The following is a 21,550-nucleotide window of genomic DNA, read 5'->3' as shown; positions in this document are numbered from 1 at the left end:
CATGCCCGGGTTGTGGGCTCAATCAATGACTCTCTCACCATTGATGTTTCTATCTCTCTCTCTCCCTCGCCTTTCCTCTCTCTGAAATCAATAAAGATTTTTATTTATTTATTTATTTTTTTTTTCAAAAATTTCTTTTTCACAAACCTACAATTACTGCTAAAGGTTTCACCTAAAAATCTTATATTCAACTTAAACCTATTACATTTATTAGTTCTTAACAATTATCTTTAGGTTACCAACAAAAACTTCATGTGTCTTGGGTGGCTGCAAGTTGAAATTGATCCCCATGCTGCTTGGCAGGTACCAAAGAACTGTACAGGGTAAAGGGGGGAATAGTCATACGTACTAGTATGTGAACGCTACCAGGTATGGGAAATTACTTCACACACTTGACCAGGTCAGGACAACTTGTTTCAGGAATCAGCACATAGCAGGAGGCAAAGGAGAGGTGATTTGTGTCAGAACGAACACAAAGTACAATCAGAAAGTTTCTCAGGGTGGGGGGGTTACCGTAAGCAATCTCCCGATTCCAACCCAGGTCTGGGGTCTGGCCGCAGTCAAGTCATGGAACAGTCTCTCCTCCACAGTGGGGGAGGACTCAGTCTCTCATGCCTTTCTGATTCCCTGCCAGTCTATCTAGTTTGACATCTCATTCCTTTGACAAGAAAATCAAAGCCTAGATTCCTCAGGTCAATAGGGCCATCTGCTGAGTTGCCAAAAGGTGAGGGTCACTGTCCTGTCTCCAACAGCTGATTTAGTGCATGAGGCTTTGAATAAGCAAGTGAACCACCAGAAGGCTCCAGACTGGGGCCTCACCCCAGGCCTGAGTAAGAGGAGGAACTGAAGCCCTTCTAGGAGAGCACCCACAATGCACAGAAGGAAAGGTCTCAGAGAACAGCCAGAATGCAAAACTTTATTATTAACTGGTTTCAATAAGAAAATGAGTGGATACACCTAGAAACATGGACAGCATCTCCCTAGCAGCAGGCAGGGTGGGGAAGGAAGGCAGGAGGAGTAAGTCGAGGGTTTTCCCCTCTCTGCCCTAGTAGAAGTGGGACCCCAGGGAAAGGTCCAGGTTCCTTCCATCCAGCTGGGGGCCCTGCGACTACCTCACCCAGGGTAGCCCAGGACAGCCATCAGCTGAGAGCAGGAGGACAAGCAGCTAAGGATCAGCCCTAGAAGGAGGTGTATAGAGGGGTCCAGGTGTGACCCCTCTAGGCTGACATCACCAAGGGGGTGTCATGGGCTGAGGGTTCTGCAGGTACGACATCACCACAGCAGAGATGGACAGCCTGAGACCAGAAAGAGGTGTCAGTCAGGATGGGTAGGCTTGGGTCCTCCCTCCCCTTACTCAGGAGTCCCTCCCTCTCTAGGCCCAGCCTCACATGAAGCTACTCATCATTTGTTTAGTGTCCTCAGAGCTCCGGGAGTTGGCAAAGCTGATGAAAGAGCAGTAGACAGCGACCCAAGCGCACCACTTCAGCTGAGAAAAGGTATGTGGATAAGTGGGTTAGGTTAGTGGAAGACAAGGGGGATTCCCTTGCACCGGTTCCAACCCACTGGTTTTAACTGGAGCAGCTCAAACCTTGTCCCCCCGCCTCCCAGGAGTCCCTCAATCTTATCCACCCATAGCCTACCCCAGGTACAGTTTTTGGCCCTGCTCCCTGGCCAGTGCCTCTGACCTCACCATGTCACCTCAGGCTTAAAGACTAGCCTTTGAGATACACCATCATGCTAAGGACCCCACTCGTTCTTCACAATCCCCTCCAAGTTGTTTTACAGTCTGGCCCACCACCAACCTCCCACATACCTACCCTGACCCAGATCCCTGACTTCCCCAAAGCTTTGGCTTTCTCGGCCACCCCAGCCCCGCCCCCTCAGCGCCGGCCCAGCTACATTCCCATTCCGCCGGCGGCCTCGTTGCCCCGCAGAGATACGCAGCCCTGCCCACCTTGAGCATGAGGCCGCACATGCTGAAGATCATGCCAAGCAGGTTCATGTAGTCCGGCGTTGGGTCGTCCAAGGCCGGGTTACACTCGCTCGGCGGAGGCTTGTACCTGCGGCAGTATCGAGGGTCAGGGGCACTCACGTCCCGGGACCCGGATGCACAAGCGCTTCCCTGGGCCCCGACCCATAACCGTAGTCCCGTTCTCATGACGCTGGGGTCCTTACCTCAGCACTTTGTTCGGCCTCCGCGGGTCCGACATATTATTCGTGGACATAGCGAGTTGGAAATCGCAACTCTTCCGCTGCCGGAGTTGCCCCTTCCGGCGTAGAAACGGAGGGTACTTTTTATAGTAACACCCGCAGCCCTCGCGCTTCTGTACCTAGTGGCAGGGGGCCAGGAAGTGGGGGAAGAAACCTGGAACCTACAGGCAGCCTTCAGTAATTGTATTTTCCAACATTTACTTCCAAAAAGCCGAAACTTCGAGCCCGGAAGTGGGACACAGGAAGTAGACCGCGGGGACAAAAGTAAGGTTACACCCAGCGACTAAGGCTCGGAAACCTCAGTACTGACGGCTATAAGGCGGCAAGGAAGGGATCCCGGAGCGATGTCTTTCCCTGAGCCAAAGCCGCGGGGTCCGGAGCTGCCGCAGAAACGGTTGAAGACGCTGGACTGCGGGCAGGGAGCGGTGCGAGCTGTGCGATTTAATGGTGAGCACCATCTTCATTCCGAGTCCGCCTCCGGCCCCCTGAGGTCGGAGGCCCAGTAACCCCAGCCTGGTCTTCCCCAGTGGATGGCAATTACTGCCTGACGTGCGGCAGCGACAAGACCCTGAAGCTGTGGAACCCGCTGCGGGGGACGCTGCTTCGGACCTACAGCGGCCACGGCTACGAGGTGCTGGACGCGGCCGGGTGAGCCGGGGCCAGCCCAGGAAAGGGGCATTGAGGCGGGGATTGGAGATCGACGCTGACCTTCCCTCCCCTGCCCTGTAGCTCCTTTGACAATAGCAATCTCTGCTCCGGCGGCGGGGACAAAGCGGTGGTGTTGTGGGATGTGGCGTCCGGGCAGGTCGTGCGTAAATTCCGGGGTCACGCAGGGGTGAGTACAAGCAGAAAGAAGCCTCATTAGAGTGTGGATAGGGGAGGGGACCCGCATAAGTGCGCAGGCGGTGACAGGTAGCCCCCCCACACACACACATTACAACGCATTCACTAGGCCCTGTCCTTGCAGTACCCTCAAAACCTTTCACCTCCCCTTCCCCTAGTTTTTGTCCTCACTTTAATCTGCACTTGGAACCCTGCCTTTATCCCAATCCTTTAAAGTCCAGCCACCTCTAAGTGGCAGTTCCTGTTTCTCAGAAGGTGAACACGGTGCAGTTTAATGAAGAGGCCACGGTCATCCTGTCAGGTGAGTGTGGGGCATACGCAGGGGAGCCCATTGTGCTGCCCCTGTCCCCCAAATCTGACCCCACCTTCATGCTGGCCTCACAGGCTCTATCGATTCCAGTATTCGCTGCTGGGACTGCCGCTCTCGAAGGCCAGATCCAGTGCAGAAGCTGGATGACGCCAAGGATGGTGTATCCAGTGTGAAGGTGTCAGACCATGAGGTCCTGGCAGGGTGAGTGGAGCCAGACCACTGCCCCTCCCCAGGTGCCACTGGGGATCATAGCTGCCTCTGTGCTTAAAGTCTACTCTCCTCACTGTGCCTCCCACGACCCTGCACAGTCTGGTCCTTGCTGACCTCTCAGCTTTTATTCATTCCCAGCCTCATTTCAAGTAAATACTCCAAGCATGCTCCCACCCCAGGACCTTCACAATTGCTCTTCCTCTGCCAGGACTGCCCTTCTACTACTTATTCCAAGTGTATATGAGCACATCCCACAAGTCACTTTTTTAGTCAATGAGCACAGGGCAGTGAATAAGACAGGGAAATAAGAAAAAATCCCTGCCCACATAGAGTTGATATTCTAGCTGCAGGAGACAGTTTTTTTAAAAAAATTCCCTTGCAGCGCTGCTCAAGTGTTGTCACAACACAAGGGAGTACCATTCCCATCATGGGCCTGTTCCCACACATCTCCCCTTGGATCCCACAAGGTTGGCTCCTTCTTGTCCTTCAAGTCCCAGTTTAGATATCACCTCCTTGGGGAGGCCTTTCTAGATTACCATCAGTCAGTGAAGCTCCAGAAATTTTTCTTGGCTTGGTCGAAGCTCTGTACCAAGCCCTCCCTTCCTGCTACAGGATCTGGCCCAGAGAGGATGCTCAGTACATATCAGAAACAGATGGAGCGGTTCCTGACTGGTCCCTGGGTCTGAGTCTCAAAGCCAGTGCCTCAGAATTCCACTCATGAATTCACTTCAATGAATGTTTTCCACAGCCAGCCCTCAGTGGGCATATGACAGCGAGGGGTGCACAGGAAGGACAGGCTCAGCCCTGCCCTTAGGGCCCTGGCCAGAGAGAAGTGTAGAGGGACACTGACATTACCTAGAGCCATGGACCCACTGGCCCCAGCTGAGGCTTCAACTGGATCCACCCTCTCTTGTAGTTCCGTGGATGGCCGGGTGAGGCGCTATGACCTGAGGATGGGGCAACTCTTCTCAGACTATGTGGGCAGTGAGTATGGCCAGGCTGTGGGGCAGGCAGGGGAGGCAGGGGCAGCAAAGGAGGCCCCAGCCCACCGCCTGTCCACCCCTCCCCTGCCCCCAGGCCCCATCACTTGCACCTGCTTCAGCCGAGACGGGCAGTGCACCCTGGTGTCCAGCCTGGACTCCACATTGAGGCTTCTAGACAAGGACACCGGGGAGCTGCTAGGGGAGTGAGTACTTGGGATTGTGGGGCCCCTCCCCCAACCTCTGTCCCTGGTAAGACCAAGCCCTGATGATCACACCCACCCCCAGGTACACAGGCCATAAGAACCAGGAGTACAAGCTGGACTGCTGCCTGAGTGAGCGTGACACACACGTAGTCAGCTGTTCTGAGGATGGGAAGGTGTTCTTCTGGGACCTGGTGGAGGTGAGCCTCCCCACCCCCATACTGCACCAGGGCACCTGACCTGTTCCCTCTTTGTCTTTACCTCAGTCATTCCCAGACCTGAAAATGGGAGTGCTATTAGAAAAAGGGGCTGGAAGGAGTGAGAGGACAGGAAGGGCATCCCAGCAAAAGGAACAGTATGTGCTAAGGCTTGGAGGTGTGGCACACATTGGTCAGGAAACAGAAGCACTTCAGGATGGCAATGGCAGAAGCAGAAGCCACATCAGGCAGCGCCACCAGTGCCAGGCTGAGCCAGTGGGACTGACCCTGAGGATGAGGGAGCAAATAGCAGAGTCTGACCCTGGGGGAGATGAAGCTGTAGTTGTTCAGGAAACCTCAGCTACTTCTGAGCATCCCTGTGGTTTCTAGCCCCGTCCTGACGTGTCAGAGCCTGGTGGTGGCATCAGGCTGAGAACAGACTGGCTGGGCTTAGTGGATTCAGGGCTGGAGAGCCTCATAGGAGATGTGGGTGCTGGGGTTTGGCCAGGGGAAGTCCCCTAAGAGGATGGAGGAAACTGGGAGACCCTGGGAACTCAAGGAGCCAGCTCTCAGGGGACTAAGAAAGTGCCAAAGTTCTGCCTACTTCTTGAGGGTCTGGTAGACCAGAGGTCACACTGAAGGAAGGGCACATTAGGGGACATATCAAGGTAAAAAGGAACTGTGGCCTGCTTGAGAAACTGTATATGTGGAGCTGTGTCTGCAGGTTGATGAAGAAAGTGCAAGCACTGAACGCTGCCAAGTAGATGGGTAGAATCCCTATGGCAGCAGGGGGGAGGGAAACTGAAAGCCAGACATAACTGGCTCAGAGAAGGGTAGTAGCCATAAAGATAGAGAGAATGGGTGCCCTATGGACATAGTCTAAAGGCAGAACCAAGAAGATTTACAGATAAAGGGATGTGAGGTGTGAAAAAGACTTCCCAGGTTTTGGCTTGAGCACCTAGAAGGACAGAGCCACTAAGGGGCTCATTTTGAGGCAGACTAGTTCTGCAGTGACTTGAAAGCCATTAAAGCAGATGGCTAAAGGTTAGGGGATGAGAGGCTCACTGATAACTGCTCCTCTCTCCCTTGTTCCACAGGGTGTCCTGGCCCTGGCCCTGCAGGTGGGTCCTGGTGTGGTGCAGTCACTGGCCTACCACCCCACAGAGCCCTGCCTGCTGACTGCCATGGGGGGCAGCATCCATTGCTGGCGGGAAAAGGCCTATGAGGCTGACAGTGGCACAGGTTGAGGCCAGGGGACCCAACAACACTAAGGACACAGATGCAGACTCTGGACCACTGAGACCATTTATTCCAGGCGTGCTACTGACCAAGGAGTAGGGGAGGGGCTGGTCTGGAAACTAATAAACAGAAGGGGGCACAACTGTCAGTCCTTGTTCTTCTCAGGCATGAAGGCATCTACCTTCTGGGCAAAGGTTTCAGCCACGAGCAGGGGAAAGACCAGGGAGGCATCAGCATAGACCTGCAGAGGGGACTCAGGTAACCATGGGATCCAAAGCTACAGCTTAGGAGACCCGTCACCCCAGCAGGCTGGCTGGCCCTCACCTTGACAGGCTGTGCATCCACCCTGATCTTGCCCCAAGAGACAGCTTCGTCCGGCCGGGCGCCAGAGTCAGAGCCATCAAACTCCTGGGCCGTGTTAATGTAGACAGCATAGTCAGCCCCATTCCGCTGTGGGGAGAGGCAGGGTGGATGGTCAGCCAGTCACACGAGACAGACACACCACACATACAGAGGCAGGGCATTGCAGCTAGAGAGGCTGAGCCATGTGTCCTAGATAAAGGAGGGCCCTTTTGTGGCCCTCTCTGCAAGGGAGGGGCCCTATGTCAGGCAGAGTGAGGGTTTGGAGGGTTACTAGGCAAATGATAGGCAGTGTTGGCCCAGACCAACCTCCTAGGTAGCAACAACCCTGAGACATCTCAACAGGAACTGTCACCAACTATCTTCAAAAGACCTCTGAACCCAACCACCTCTCTCCTGCTTTGGTCCCCACCCTGGTCCTGGCCCCATTTGTTCCCCCTGCAGCAGCCAGAAGGTGCCTGTGAGCACCTGGGTCACAGCCCTCAAGGCCCTACAAGTCCTGCCTGTCATGTTCCCACCTCACCTCCCACTCTCCCCTTCACAGGCCTCCTAACTGTTCCTTATTTCGGGCACCTCAGAGCCTTTGCACTAGCTGTTCCCTGTGCTGGGAACTCTTCCTCAAGGCAACCACATGGCTCAAGGGAGGCATCTCCCAAATTTGCTCTAGTCACAGGTCACATTTCCCAGAAAAACTTCCCTTTTTGAAACAGTGCCCCTTTTTATTACCATCTTACCAACCCACCTAATTTTGCTCCATAGCAATGACTGCCACCTAACTTGTTGTCTGTCTCCCCTGACTAAAACATCAGTCCCAGGAAGGCAGGGATCCCACACGCTAGGGACAAAATGCTCCGTCCCCACTCACCATGAGGTTGGCGTTTGCGATGTGGTGCTTGACTACACCCCCGCCCAGGATGATCATGCCAGAGCGCTTGGCAAAGATGGCCTGGGTGTTGATGAGCCTCACATCTGGGGAAGAGCACTGTGGTCAGGCCCTGGGCCCAGCCAGCCCTCCTCCCCCACTCCTCTGGCCCCAGCACCTCACCCTCCACGATGTCCAGGACCAGGCCCGGGTTCTTGTAGGAATGGAAAAAGATCATGTCACCCAGTGAGCCATCTGTGAGCGCCGGGCTCAGTACAGGGATGTGGTTCTAGAGGAGTGCAGGACAGGACAGCGGCAGGAGTCAGAGCCCGGTGGGGGTAGGTCGGTCCCCATTTTGGCAGCAGTCCCTCTCTGCCTGATTCTGGGCATGGTGTTTAACTTTTCTGGGCCTCAGTTTCCTTGACTGTAAAATGACAGTAACAACAGTACCTCCCTCACAGATGAGGAAGTGTTTGTAAGAAAACCCACACAAAACACTTAGGACCATGCCTGGCATATAAAGAATGGTAGCTCTTGTTATTTTTCTGACTGCTGGACTTCATATCCTCTGAGGAGCAGTGGACCCTACGAGTGTTTTCAGGGGGATTGCGAAGCACTGCTCCAACTGCTCTCAGGTGGTATAGGAGTACAGCCAGGATATGAGGACCATGCTCAGTAGCTGTGTGACCTCAGAAAAACTGCCTAGCCTGTGTCTGAAATTCCTCATCTAAGTGCAGATGATAAGAACAGCACTCACTCCCCCGGTGACTGGGAAGATGAAGCAAGTTAACACAGGCCAAGGCCTGGCATCTTTGCCCCCACCCAGCCCCTCACCTTCTGGGCCCAGTAATACACTGACTCTGGGTTGTTGATCTCCTTGCCGAGGCGGGCTATCATCTTGGAAGGCGTCCACTTCACACCCTAGGAGGGGACATCAGCTTTAGCCAGTGGTCCCTTCCATGACTGCCATCATGCTAGCCCCCTAGGTTGTTCCAACCCCACCTCTGTGTTCTGCTCCAGCACCATCTGGTCCAGAATGGGCATCAGCCAGTCCTCAAACTTGCAGTAATTATCATTGGGAACCAGCAGGTTCCCAATCCTGGGGACAGGAGGGAGACAGACATCAGGCCCCAGGCCCCTCAGCGCAGCTCCCCTGCCCAGCACCACTCAGGCCCCCCACCTGTTAATCCCGTTCTCACGTAGCTCCTTCCCCCGGAGGCTGAACTCGCCCAGGTATGTGGGTGCCAGGCACTTGATGAGATCCTCCTCCACGCCCCCAGCCGTAGTAACCAAGACATCCACCTGCAGCCATATGCAATGAGGTTGGCCCAGAAAGGAGGTCCCTGCCCTCATTCTGGGCAGGACTCCTCCCAACTGTGGTCTAGTAACCTTGCAGGAATGTCTGCTACAAAACAAAACTCAAGCCCTGGCTGGTGTTACTCAGCAGTTAGAGCATCTACCTGTGCACCGAGGGTCGTGGGTTCGATTCCCAGTCAAAGGCACATATCTCGGTTGTGGGTTGGTTCCCTGCCCTCAGTCATGACTTGTTCGGAAGGCAACCAGTGGATGTGTCTCTCTCACATCGATGTTTCTCTCCCTGGCTCTTCCCCTCCCTCCCTCCCTTCTACTCTCTCTGAAAAAGCAATGGAAAAAATATCCTCAGGCAAGGATTAACAACAACAACAAAAATCCTGGCCCTCTGCTTAAAACTAACTTATATCTCTCTAACTTACTAAAATGACCAATAATATTGCCCATTGAGACCCAGAGGCCAAGGCCACAGCCCCATCAACTCCTCACCATGTTGTGTTGCACGAGATAACGGATGGTTTCACGAACGCCTGAACTGATGAGGTTGGAGGTGTAGCCCAAGAAAATGGTGCAGCCAGTGAGTGGGCGGTGGCTCTGGGTCAGATCTGCGTGTTGGTCTTCATCCTGCGGCAGAGGCTCCAGCTTCTTCTCTATCTATGTGAGGGGTTAAATTAACCTCTGAACCCAAACTCCAGCCCAAGGACCCCAGTGGTTTTCAGAATCAGACTCTGCCCCCAGGCCCTGCCCACTCAAGGAAAAAGGACCACTTCTACCGGGAACCAGGGAAGGGAGTCCTTGTGCAATCTCCACCCCTTTCACAGCTTGGCTTTCCGGTCGCACGCTCACGCTTTGCCCCGCTTGGGAGTCAGAGAGCATCTTCGTTGCAGGTTCCAGCCGCCTTTCCGCTGGAAAGAGCAAATCCAAGGCCCTGCCCTGACTTAAGGTCTTTTTCCAATTCCTCCCTCAAGGGCATGGTCTAGCCCTAGGCGGCATCTATTCCAGAACACACACAAAGACTATAACTCGCCTCTACCTAGAATCTGTCTCAATGCTAGGATGTCGCCGCTGGGGGGCAACTTCCCCTCCCCAACACAGAAACTCCTGCCCAAAGTAAGGCCCACCTCTCCTCAACTACTAGGCCGCCCCAATTAAGGACACGCCCAGGGAAGCCCCGCCCTCTACAAGTGCTGCACGGGGTTGGCGCTACTACAGGCCACGCCCCCAAGCTCCGGAAGTCCCGCCCCTGCCTCACCATGGCTTTCACTTGATGCACCGCACGCCCGAAGTTGGTAGCCTGGAAACCAGTGGTGCCGAAGGCTTCCAGCATCGCGTGGTAGTCCACGCCACGGCTGAAATCGTAACCTCGGACCTGTGCGCTCTCGAACGGCAGCGCCGAGCTGCGCTTCAGCACAGCGGCCAGAGACGCCGCCGGCGCTTCCCCCTTCGGACTCTCCATGCTCTGGCGGCCGCACTCCGATCAAAGTCCCAAACCAGGCCTCCAGGGGCCTCAATCGCTCTACCTGGCACGCGCTTCTCTATGAGCGTAGAAAACAGGAGTCGGAACAAACGGGGGTGATGGGCCGGAAGTTGCTTAGTCACATGGCCGTCTTCGCGCTTCTAGTCGGGGCGGGGGCGTGGCCTATGCTAAATACGGAAGCCGCTTGGAGCCGATGTTTCTTTTCGCGTGTTCGCTGTCTCACATGAAGAAAGGCCTACTTTTATTGCCGCCTGCTGGATACCCACCGCGTTGCCGGCCGTTTGTCCATTAGTTTGTCCTGTGGGGTGAGAGAATGGCTTCTTAAACGTCTCCTTTGGACAGAATTCGAGTCATCAGAAACTGTCAAGTTTCTGCCACTGAGCATCTCTCTTCAAATAGGATGTTGATCCTTGTCCGGGCCTCGCAAGTCTCCAGAGCCTTCACACGCTGCATAACCCTCTGATCTTCCCCAGGCAGCCACAGCTGTCATCTCTGTTGGGAAGCTTTCCTTCACCTTTCTCTGGGTAAGGCATCTCCTCTGGGACCCAGGACCGACGTCTCTTTCCCTCCAGCAAGACTGAGACCCTCAAGTGTGGGGACTGTATCTCATGGGTCCTCCTAATTATGGACAGGGTCTGGCCCAGAGGAGACCCCATTAATCTCTCTACATTTATGGAGTCTATTCATTGGGCTCTGTGCTGGGTGCAGATTTATTTTATTTTATGGTTTTGTTGTGTTTTTTTAATCCTCACCCGAAGATATTTTTCCCATTGCTTTTCAGAGAGAGTGGAAGAGAGGGAGAGTGAGAGAGAGAAACATCCATTGGTTGCCACCCCTACATGCCCTGACTGGGGTGAGGGATGGAGCCTGCAACCAAGTAAGTGCCCTTGGCCAGAATCAAACCCAGGACCCTTCAGTCCGCAGGCCAACACTCTAGCCACTGAGCCAAACTGGCTAGGACTGGGTGCAGATTTAGGAGTGAACAAGATGCACTCCTGGAGTCCACAGTTTGTTGAGACAGAAAGTTAACCACAGTACTAAGTGCTATTCGGGGTTTCAGCAGGATGATGCAAGAGCCTTTGGCGGGGGGTAGATGAAGCATTTGGTGTCCTTAGTTGGAGGGACAGGTGGTTGAGGAAGGACACCAAAGAGGTGACATTTGAGCCAAAGCCAAAAGGCCCTGTATGTGAACTTATGGGGGGAGGCCATTCTCCCCTGCCCCCCATTGGGAGAGAACAACCAGTGTAAAGGCCCTAAGGCTGAAAATGAGCCAACTCAATTGGAGGAACACACATCCTCTTGAACAATCTTGAAATTCCCTGCTTGGATCTCAAATTCACCACCTCACCTTTTTCTCCGCCTAACCCTGGTCTTGCTGCAGTCTTCCACATCTCAGCAAACAATCAGCTACCAGGCTAAAAACAGGCGTTGAGCTTGATGGCTTCTTTTCTCACACCCCACATTTATCCCCCAGCACATCCACAAAGTTCTACCTATAAAATAGGTCCCAAATCCAAGTGCTTTTTTGCTTTTTTAAAATTGAGGAATAATTGATATATAACATTACATTAGTTTCAGGTGTACAACGAGTCGGTATTTGTATCCAAGTGTTTCTAATCATCCCCAAAGCCTCCATCGCCTCCACACTGCACTCACTCCCCTTCAGTCCATCTCCAAGCTGTGGCCAGAGAGCTCATTAAAGAGAAATCAGATGCATCATTCCTTCTAACAACGGCTTCCCCCTTGGAATAGAATCTGGGCCTGCAAGGCCTGCAAGGGCTCTTGCTGACTTCCCTGCCCTCTTCTCCCACCACTTGCTGTCACTTGCTCTTCTCCAGCTACATCTACCCCGTCACTGTTCTAGAACCCACCAAGCTCTTTCCTGACCAAGGGACAATGCACCTGCTGCTCTCTCTGCTTGGAACACCCCTTCCCCAGCTCCTTCTCTTTCCTGCCTCAGTTCAAAATGTCACTTCTGCCCTGGCCAGGTAGCTCGGTTGATTAGAGCATCTTCCCAATATGCAAGGTTGTGGGTTTGATCCCCAGTCAGGGCACGTAGAAAAATCAACCAATGAATACATAAATAAGTGGAACAACAAATTGATGTTTCTCCCTTCCTCTCTCTAAATCAATAAATAAAATTATTTTTTTTTAAAGTCACTTCCTGCCCGGCCGGGCGTGGCTCAACCTAGGATCCAGTTGATCAGGGTTCGATTCCCGGTCAGGGCACATGCCTGGGTTGTGGGCTGCAGCCGACCAATGACTCTCTCATCATTGATGTTTCTATCTCTCTCACTCCCTCTCCCTTCCTTTCTCTGAAATCAATAAAGATATATTTTTTAAAAAAATAAAAGTCACTTCCTGCCCAGTCAGGCGTGGCTCAGCTGTTGAGCATCAACCTAGGATCCAGAAGATCGCGATTTGATTCCTTGTCAGGGCACATTCCCTGAGTTGCAGGCTTGATCCCCAGTTTGGGGTGTGCAGGAGGCAGCCAACAATGACTCTCTCATCATTGATGTTTCTATCTCTCTCTCTCTCCCTCTCCCTTCCTCTCTCTGAAATCAATAAAGACATATTTTTTAAAAAATCACTTCCTCCATTGCCCAGCCAGGCATGGCTCAGCGGTTGAGCATCGACCTAGGATCCAGGAGATCGGGGTTCAATTCCCGGTCAGGGCACATGCCCGGGTTGCAGGATGCAGCTGATCAATGTCTCTCATCATTGATGTTTCTATCTCTCTCTCTCCCTCTTCTTTCCTCTCTCTGAAATCAATAAAGATATATTTAAACCAATAAAGATATATTTAAAATAAAAATAAATAAATAAAAAATCACTTCCTCCAGGAGGCCTGCCCTAATCACCCAATCTTGCCCTTACCTTATTTTTGTTGTCTTTCATAGAACCTAATACATTTTGTTTCCTGTTGTCTGTCTCTGACTAGAACAACAGCTCCATGAAGGCAGGATTTTGTCTGGTTTCACTCCGATCCCTTTATGCTCAGCAGTGCTAGACACAGATTGGGATCTCAGTAAAGATAATGAATGATTGAATGACTGAATGAATGAATGAGTGAATGAGTGAATGAACAAACGAACACATACAAGAGCATCAGTGTGATCCATGAGGAATGAAGGAGGGAAAGGTTGATAAATGAATTCAGTGGGCAGAAGGTGCCAGACCAGGCAGGACTCTATAGGCTGTAGTAAGGAGGGTGGATTTTATTCTAAGAGGCTGAGAAACCACTGGAGAGTTTTAAAAAGGAAGTGAGGGCCCTGGCCAGTGTGGCTCAGTTCTTTGGGTGTCATCCCATGCACCGCAAGGTTGAGGGTTCGATCCTCAGTCGGGGGCATTGCAGGAGGCAGCTGATCAATGACTCTCATCATTGATGTTTCTATCTCTCCCTCTTCCTTCCTCTCTCTGAAATCAATATAGATATATTTAAAAAAAAAGATGGTGAATCTTATGTGTAATCTCTTGTCTCTCACTTCCATTTTTAAAAAAAGATTTTTAATTGAATTTTAGAGAGAGAGGACGGAGAGAAACATCAATCAAACGCGATCTCCTGGATCCTAGGTCAATGCTCAACCGCTGAGCCATGCCCGGCTGGGCAAGATTCACCGTCTTAACCATTTTTGGTGTATAGGTCAGTGGCATTAAACACATTCACATTGTTGTGCAATCATCACCACCATCCACCTCCAGAACTCTTAAAATCTTCCCAAACTCTGTCCCTATTAAGCACCAACTCCCCATCCCCCTACCCAAGCTCCTGGTACCTGCCATTTTACTTTCTGTCTCTATGAATCTGACTATGGACCTCATCTGAATGGAATCATAAATGTGTCCTTTTGTGACTGGCTTATTTCACTCAGCATAATGCCTTCAAGTTTCATCAATGTTATATTCTGATTTATTTTTTAACAGTTCCCACTGGCTGTCTTGAGAATAGCAGTATGGGGGAGGGCAGGGGAGACCGGGATGGAGGCAACTATACTGGTCCAAGTGAGCAAGGATGGGGATGGGACGCATGTGAGGATAGAGAGAAGTGACCAGATTCAGGACCAAATTTGAAGGTTGATTGGCTGGCTCTTGAGAAAAGATTAGATGTGGGGATACCGGAGAGGAACAAAGGAGTTTGACATTTGGGCCAGGGCAGCTGGGTGGATGGTGGTGACTTTAGTGGCAGAAGGTCTGAGGAGAAGGCAATCCAGAATCCAGCTTTGGCCTAGAGACACCAGAGAGATGGGTGGGATGGACCAAGGAGGCCGGAGGGTCCTCAGGTGGATCTGAGGTCAGGGAAGGGGCTGGGATTGGGCAAAGGAAGCCATCGGCATAAGCGAGTGGACTGAGTTATCCATATCGTGGATCACAGAACAGTGAGTGTAGATGGAGAGGAGAGGCAGGGCTGCATCCAAGCCTGGGGACACTGCATGTTGGGGGACAGAGGCTGGCAAAGAAGGGATGTTGGGGCTAGTTAGCAAGGGATCAAGCAGGTCAGTGAGAGGCCAGGGCCCCACACTCTCTCTGCGAAGGTAACACATGACCACAGGGCACCCACCGGGCCTCCTGGGGAAGGGAACCCCTTGGCTGAGGCAGCTGCTGCTGCCATCACTGGTGACATTTCACTCCATGAGTGTCCTGGCTTCAAAGTCTCTGCAGGGGTCAGGGAGGAGGGGACTGGAGAGGCCAGGAGGGAGAGAGGCAGAGCAGAGCCACAGGCAGAGGACTGAGCAGCCAGGAGTCGCCAGAGTCCTCAGCTGAGGTATGTGGTTCTGATGGGTGGGGAGCATCCACCCCCATCCCACAGGCCCCAGGGGACATTGGAGAAGGTGCAGGGACCCTCCAGTGGCCCTAGGACTCCAGGTCTGGGGTTCAGCCTGCTGCATATGGCCCTGCTCACCCTTCCTCAGATGTCTGGCAAAGTGGCCACTGGCAGTGACATCGGGCAGGCCCGCCGGGCAGTGGAGCAGCTGAGGATGGAGGCCGGCATCAACCGCATGAAGGTGAGACTGAGGCCAGATAGGCACATCTGGGTGAGGGGGCAGAGGGACAGCCAAGGTCTGGCTGATTGAACTGGCCTACAGGTGTCCAAGGCGGCTGCTGACCTGCTGCAGTTCTGCATGGAGCAGGCCAAGAGTGACCCGTTCCTGGTGGGCATCCCAGCTGCCACCAACCCCTTCAAAGAGAAGAAGCCTTGTGCCATCCTCTGATACTGGCCCCAGGACCCCTCAATAAACATGAAGTAAATGCTCCTCAGGGTTTGGTGGGCTGCAATGGGGGGCAAAGAGGAGCTGCAGGCTTGCAGGGGCACCTGGCCCAGCCTCCCTCCCTGGCCCACTCCAGGGTCACTGCCACAGGGACATCCCCTCTCCCTCTGCACAAACACATACAGGGACAGTCCCTGTCTACAACCCAACACACGCCACACACACATCACACATGCCCAAATATCACACACACACAGGTGTCATCATACAGACAGGTGCCCACATCCTCCAGATTCTCCCTCTTCTCACACGTACACTCACGGGCATGCAGACAGTCATAGACAGGGTTACAGTAACAACACACACAGCCAGCTAGCCTGCCTCCCCAGGGACACACAGACACACATGATCCCAGGAATGCATTTGGGTGGGCACAGGCGCACAGAGACATACACAGTAGAGGCTGTCACCAAGGCTTCCATGCACTGTCTCAGACACGTACATCCCCAGCATCCCAGCCCCAAGTAAGCACCACTCCAGGCCACAGCACCAGTATGTCAGGTTTATTTACCCTTCACTCTCAAGGGAAAGCAGGTGTCCAAATCTTAAACAGGACCTGAGGGTAGGCTGGAACACCAACCTCACCTTCCCTGGTATGGGGCACAGATCAGGGACCCCACTCGACAGTGGCCAGGGGTCCTTGTGCCTCAGGCCTGTGGGGCTCAGCAGGGGCAGCACCAGAAAAGGGGAGGGTCCCCCGAGAATAGAGGCCTTGACCCAGCCTGCCGGCCAGTAGATCCACATCCATATCCATGTCTGCCAGCTCAGGCCTGCAGCCTCCAGACTTCCAACGACAGGCCCCCAGAGGCAGCCACCACCAGGTTGCCCTCAGCACAGATCTGGGCAGGGACATGAAGACTCAGGGGTGCTCTAGGCAGCCAGCAGGGCATATGGGGCAGGGCATATGGGGTAGGGCCTTACCCCATTCAGCACGTTATCGTGGCTTCGGGTGCAGATGGTCCTTGGTGGGTCTGTGGGCACGTGCACCTGGTGATGGGCAACAGGCAAAGGTAAAGAGGTATGCCCCCAGCCAGAGGGGGTGGTGTGGGAGAGGACCTGTCCTGGGGCCTCACCCGGATAGTCTTATCGGTGGATGTGGTGTACAAGGCCCCCAGCGTGTGTTTGATCCCTGTGATCTGAGATCTGTGGCCCACATCAAAGGACTGCAAGAAGGAGGGACAGATGACACTCAGGCGAGGCTCTCCTAAGGCTAGCCACCCATCACCACAAAGGGTAGGGGCAAAGGCCCCAGCAGACCCGGACAAGCTGGAAGCAGCCATTCTGGTTGGCAAAGACATGCAGCAGACCCTGGTTGTCACCAGCCCAGAGCTGGGGCTCTTGGTAGGACATGCAGAGCAGGTAGGAGTCCAGCTGTGGGAGAGACATGAGACAGAGCAACTCAGGCTGGGCCATGCCACAGCCCAAGTCCCTTGGGACCTAGGGAGCGCTCACCTGCAGCCGCTGCAGGACACTGTTGGCCCGGCGGTCAAACACCACGAGCGTGTGGTCCTCACTGCCCGAGATGATGTGCCGGTCATCTGCCAGCAATGCCAGCACCGCACTCGAGTGCAGCCGCCGGCTCTTCAGCAGGGCCGGGCCGACTTTGTAGGTGATGGGCCAAGGAGAAAAGGAACATCAGAGGCCCTCAGAGGCTCCCCAACCCACCCGAGGATCCAGGGACTCTGTAACCTGTGGCAAAACTGTTGGTTGGCTTACCCCCATTCCCTGTCCCACAAGTGACCCTGTCTTTCCTCTCCTTCTCCAGCTAAATCCGGACCTCAAGCCTCTGCCACCTCCCATCTCCTGTCCCATCTCTCTCCTCCTGTCCCATCTGCTCTCATCACAGAGTAGACATGCAAGTCCCCGCATAAAATGCCAACTAATGCCAGCAGTCACTTCCACCCCCACCCCTGCTTGGTTCTGCCTAGATGAGGCACACTGGCCCTTAAATTAAACAAAGAATAAAAAAATAACAGAAAAGGCTTATGTGCCAGGCTGTGGGGCAATGTTTGTTCTAGGCATTTTATGTAAACTAATATTTAATCTACCTATGTTTTTATTATCATCTCCTCCCATTATCCCTATAGGGCTGGAGCTGTTGTCTAAATTTTACAGATAGGGAATCCAAAGTTCCAGCTTGACTGGTGTTGTACAGCTAGGGAATGGCAGAGCCAGTATTCTCAAGGGCTGTCTGCCACCCACGGAATTCCAGCTCAGAGGCCCCTCCTGTGTCCTTTACTCCACCCCATGTGAAGATGCAGCTTCCTCCACCCACCCCCCAAAAGTCCCCTTTGTTGCCCACAGCACAGCACAGGCCACTCTGAGTGGTTAGCATCTGCTTATGTGACTGTCACCCCAGCCAGGCTGTGAAGCCCAAGTGCTTCCTTCTCCAGCATGACCCTGGGACCCCCAGCAGCCCTGCTCTCCCCAGTTCAGGCCCCTAGCCTACCTCTGGGGTCGTAGACTGTCACCTTCTTGTCATAGGTGCCAGTCACCAGGATGTCAGGCTGGTAGGAAAGGCACAGCACAGCTGCCTTGCCCCTGGGGACACATGGAGCACGAGGCTGAGCTGTGGCCAGGCAGGACCCTGCCCCCCCAACCCCCCTCCCCAGGACCCCTCACACTTTATCTCGCCAAACTGCTGCCCATCAGCTGCCATGTCCCAGAGCTTCACTGTGCTGTCCCAGGAACCGGAGCATACTCGGTGGTCCAGCGCTGCCAGTGACCACACCCAACCCTGTAGGACCAGACCTATGTGACAGTCCTCATTTCACAGATAACTAAATTGAGGGCCAGAGGAGGAAGATAACCAACCCAAGAACCCAGAACAAGTCAGTACCATGTAGCGATTAGAGCTTAAGTTAATAGATCTGACTGCAGAGCCCAGGACATGCATACTCCCTCCTCCCCCCAATAATATTCCTAAATCAAGTCCTGCAAAGAATCAGAACCGGAGATGGTTTGAGGCCACATGACAACGTGATTAAATACAGGGCCCTTGCCTGGCTGGTGTTACTCAATGGTTGACTGTCAACTCCCCATGAACCAAGAGTCACAGTTCAATTCCCAGTCAAGGCATACGCCTGGGTTGAGGACTCGATCCCTAGCAGCAGGCATGCAGGAGGCAGCCGACTGATGATTCTCTCATTGATGTTTCTATCTCTCTCTCTCTCCCCCTTCCTCCCTCTGAAATCAATAACAAAATATATTTTAAAAATAGGCCCCTCCCTCAGTTTCCTCATTGGGAAACTGGGCATAAAAATAGTCCCTGTCTCAGGAGATAATTTGTACAGAGTGCTAGCTGATGACTGATTTACTCCTCACCAAATCCTCTGAGAATACTATAAAGTGTCCTGTTCTACAAGTGAAGAAACTGAGGGCACAGAGAGGTTGAGTTCCTCACCCAAGGTCACACAGCCAGGAAACAGCAGAATGGGGATTTGAACCCAGCAGCCTGGATCAGAGACCAAGCCCTTGGCCACCAGCCTAGATCACCTCACTGACTGGTGGAGGTGCCTCTCCACAGCCAATTCACACAAGATGACAGTCATGCTCAGAGCTGTCAGATCTCTAAGGACAGCCTCCTAACACCCTGCCCTGGGCCTCTCAAGGCATACCTGACATCTGTTGAGCACCTACTGTGTACCCAAGTCTGAGTGAAGCTCCTAACACCTGTTCATTTCATTCATCCTCATCCTAACTGGCCCCTGGACAGAAGTAGATACTGAGGCCCAGAGAAGTCATACATCTCACCCAAAATCACACTAACGCTAGCAGAGAAAGATTTTAATCTATCAGGTCTGGTGGCAAAACATGCGCCCTTAGGCCTCATGCTTCCTAAATCCTCACCTTATGGGTGCTGTTCTTCTGGGTGCCAAGGGCCTTGACCAGAACTCGGCTGGGTTCCACCCCAAGCTGCCGCAGGTCCCACAGGTTGACATTGCGATCTCGGGAGCCCGACAGACAGAGTGTTCCACCCTGGGAAGGGAGTGAAGTGATATTGTTGGGGTCACCCTGGCCCACCCCCGCCTGGCCCCTCACCAAACCCCATCTCACCTGGAACAGCAGCACTGAGTCAATGGAAGCAAAGTGCCCATCAGCCAGGCAGAAGTACTCAGCCCAGCGCCCATCCTCCGCCCAGCGTGACAAGTGCTGCTCCAGCTCAATACAGGCTGCCGGCCAGTCAAAGTCCTCCTCTGTGGAGTACCACGAGCAGGGTCTCTGGTGGGCTGGAACCCTACTACCCACACCAGCTATCCAAACCCACCCCTGGTTCCCAGGGAGCCCAACCAGCACCAGACTTGGAGAACACTGCCATCTGGATTCCTCACCACACTCCAAGGAGGCCCAGGCTCTAGCTTTGGGACCACTGCCCCACCCACCTTCGAAGCAGATCTAGGACTCTTTCTCACCAGTTTCCAGAAACTGGGGAAGTAGAGCCTCTAGACCACCTTCCCAGGCCTCATCCCCCAACCCAAGTCTGGGAGATAGCAGCCTCAGGACATTAAGGTCCTTCCTCACCCCTGAGGTCTGACCTCAATCCCTCAGGCTGGGTACAGGAGCTAGGACTTTCTGCCTCAGCCATCTAAACCAGACCCAGGAGAGTGTTTCTTCTCAAACTAGTATCTGTAAACCTGGGAGAGTTGTCAAGATGCAGAACCCAAGCCCTAGGTGTAGAGATTCAGTGGTATGGATGGAGCTCAGGCATCTATGTTTATCAAGCTATTCAGGAGAGTCCCATCACTTCAAGGTCACCAAGCTGTCTTATCTCCCAGGAAACAATGACCTCAGGGGCAGTGAGAATGACCACTAGCCCCTACTTAAGATCTCAGGCTAGACCCTGAGATTGAGGATCTGTGATTGCTGGCATCAGAGATCCCAACCTCTAAATCCTCCTTGAGCTCAAGAGTTGCAGGCTCTGGACCGGAGTCCTTGCCTCACCCCCACCTAGGTCAGGACTCTAGGAGTGAGGGGCTTTGGCATCACCAGTTGCTGCCTCAGCATCTTGGGTTTACCCTGAAGATTCTTGGGTTTACCCTGAGCCCCAAGCAGAATCTGACAGCCTGAGACTTTCAAGTCCCTGTGTCAACCCCCAGTCAGGGGTCAGGGCCTTTGTACCACCACCAGAACCCAAGCCTGAGGATTACTGGATCCTAATTTCACAGGACGCCAGATCCCCAGGTAGGTTTCTACAGTTTCAGGACCCCAAGTGTCTGCCTCATGGTCCACTCAGAATTCGGGGACTTTGGAACCACCAAAATCTACCTCAGCCTCCACCCGAGCTAGGACAGCCAGGAAATCTGCTCTAAGGGATGTGCTCACAGCATCCAGGTAGCCCCTCGCCGACCCTAAGCCTGACCTGGGCAGGCGACCCTGGCCCCCGACGTGCGCACCTTCCACCACTGGATAGGGTGCGCGTAGGCGGCGCTGCGCGCGTAGCCTCCAGGTGATATGGTCACGCACAAGGTCGCGCAGCGCGTGACACACGCGCGGCAGGACGTGGAGCACGAGGCGCGCGTCCAGGTAGGCGCAAATCTCGAGCAGCAGCTCCGGGGGAAGGCTCAGCAGGCCCGGGACCCCCATGGCCGGGCCCTTGGACGCGGCCCGCAGCTCCAGGGCACCAGGGGCCGCGGCGGGCGCGGACAACGGAGGGGAACGCAGGGGCGCCAGCCCGAGTTTCGGTGGACTGAGCACGCGGGCCACGTAAGCCTCTGCCTGCGCATCTGGGTCAGGCTCCGGCTCCTCATCCGAGTCGTCGTCCCAGGCGTTGGGATCGTCGCGTGACCCTGGGGGCAGCTCCATGGCGACCGAGTGGGCGCGCCCGGCCAAGCAGTCAGCCGCAGGCCCCGCGTCCTGTCTCCTAGGCAGCGCTGGGGCACTTTCGGCTCTGCTTGATGACGTTAAGGCGCCGACCGGAAGTGAGCAGCTCTTGTGTAAACTGGCCGGATACTCACAATTGGTTCGCTCCAGGGAATTCATTCTGGAACTGCATCGGCCTAGGGCTGGAAAGTGCAGATTTCTGGTTCCCGAGTTTTTTTAAACAAGCATCTCTGGTGGTGCGGATGCAGGCCAGCGGACTC

At 53.9% G+C, this 21,550-nt stretch overlaps 5 protein-coding genes across 7 annotated transcripts; 2 read left to right on the top strand and 3 right to left on the bottom strand.

Annotated features, from left to right (window-relative positions):
• Nucleotides 1–681: 681 nt before the first annotated feature.
• WDR83OS (WD repeat domain 83 opposite strand) lies at nt 682–2,270 on the bottom strand. The gene is made up of 4 exons (XM_016218640.2): nt 2,176–2,270; nt 1,955–2,060; nt 1,389–1,486; nt 682–1,295 (listed from the first exon to the last, which is right to left on the bottom strand). Exons 1-4 carry the CDS (start codon nt 2,223–2,225, stop codon nt 1,229–1,231), a joined length of 321 nt encoding a protein of 106 aa, XP_016074126.1. The 5' UTR covers nt 2,226–2,270; the 3' UTR covers nt 682–1,228.
• Nucleotides 2,184–6,386, top strand: WDR83 (WD repeat domain 83). The gene is made up of 9 exons (XM_016218639.2): nt 2,184–2,658; nt 2,739–2,859; nt 2,941–3,046; nt 3,307–3,355; nt 3,439–3,565; nt 4,491–4,558; nt 4,652–4,760; nt 4,843–4,957; nt 6,052–6,386. The coding sequence occupies exons 1-9, from the start codon at nt 2,556–2,558 to the stop codon at nt 6,199–6,201; spliced, it is 948 nt and encodes a 315-aa protein (XP_016074125.1). The 5' UTR covers nt 2,184–2,555; the 3' UTR covers nt 6,202–6,386.
• On the bottom strand, nt 6,241–10,312 carry DHPS (deoxyhypusine synthase). 3 transcript variants are annotated; one of them, XM_016218636.2, is made up of 9 exons: nt 9,979–10,311; nt 9,216–9,380; nt 8,596–8,717; nt 8,418–8,514; nt 8,250–8,336; nt 7,599–7,704; nt 7,419–7,522; nt 6,518–6,643; nt 6,241–6,434 (listed from the first exon to the last, which is right to left on the bottom strand). In XM_016218636.2, exons 1-9 carry the CDS (start codon nt 10,180–10,182, stop codon nt 6,339–6,341), a joined length of 1,107 nt encoding a protein of 368 aa, XP_016074122.1. In that variant the 5' UTR covers nt 10,183–10,311; the 3' UTR covers nt 6,241–6,338. The 3 variants fall into 3 exon arrangements, with proteins under 3 accessions (XP_016074122.1, XP_016074121.2, XP_016074123.2); XM_016218635.2 differs by having other exon boundaries at nt 6,241–6,643; nt 9,979–10,312; XM_016218637.2 differs by having other exon boundaries at nt 6,241–6,643; nt 7,599–7,629; nt 9,979–10,312.
• Nucleotides 10,313–15,089: 4,777 nt separating this feature from the next.
• GNG14 (G protein subunit gamma 14) lies at nt 15,090–15,413 on the top strand. The gene is made up of 2 exons (XM_016218616.2): nt 15,090–15,206; nt 15,288–15,413. Exons 1-2 carry the CDS (start codon nt 15,090–15,092, stop codon nt 15,411–15,413), a joined length of 243 nt encoding a protein of 80 aa, XP_016074102.2.
• A 539-nt stretch (nt 15,414–15,952) lies between these two features.
• FBXW9 (F-box and WD repeat domain containing 9) lies at nt 15,953–21,301 on the bottom strand. The gene is made up of 10 exons (XM_016218629.2): nt 20,864–21,301; nt 19,527–19,666; nt 19,320–19,448; nt 18,095–18,207; nt 17,920–18,011; nt 16,923–17,071; nt 16,728–16,841; nt 16,544–16,633; nt 16,392–16,457; nt 15,953–16,309 (listed from the first exon to the last, which is right to left on the bottom strand). Exons 1-10 carry the CDS (start codon nt 21,270–21,272, stop codon nt 16,235–16,237), a joined length of 1,377 nt encoding a protein of 458 aa, XP_016074115.2. The 5' UTR covers nt 21,273–21,301; the 3' UTR covers nt 15,953–16,234.
• Between the last annotated feature and the right edge of the window lie 249 nt (nt 21,302–21,550).

This window comes from Miniopterus natalensis, chromosome 4, assembly GCF_054644295.1.
Source record: "Miniopterus natalensis isolate mMinNat1 chromosome 4, mMinNat1.hap1, whole genome shotgun sequence".
Classification (NCBI taxonomy): Eukaryota; Metazoa; Chordata; class Mammalia; order Chiroptera; family Miniopteridae; genus Miniopterus; species Miniopterus natalensis.
Note: the sequence above shows the minus strand (reverse complement) of the source record. Positions and strands in the feature narration are given on the sequence as shown.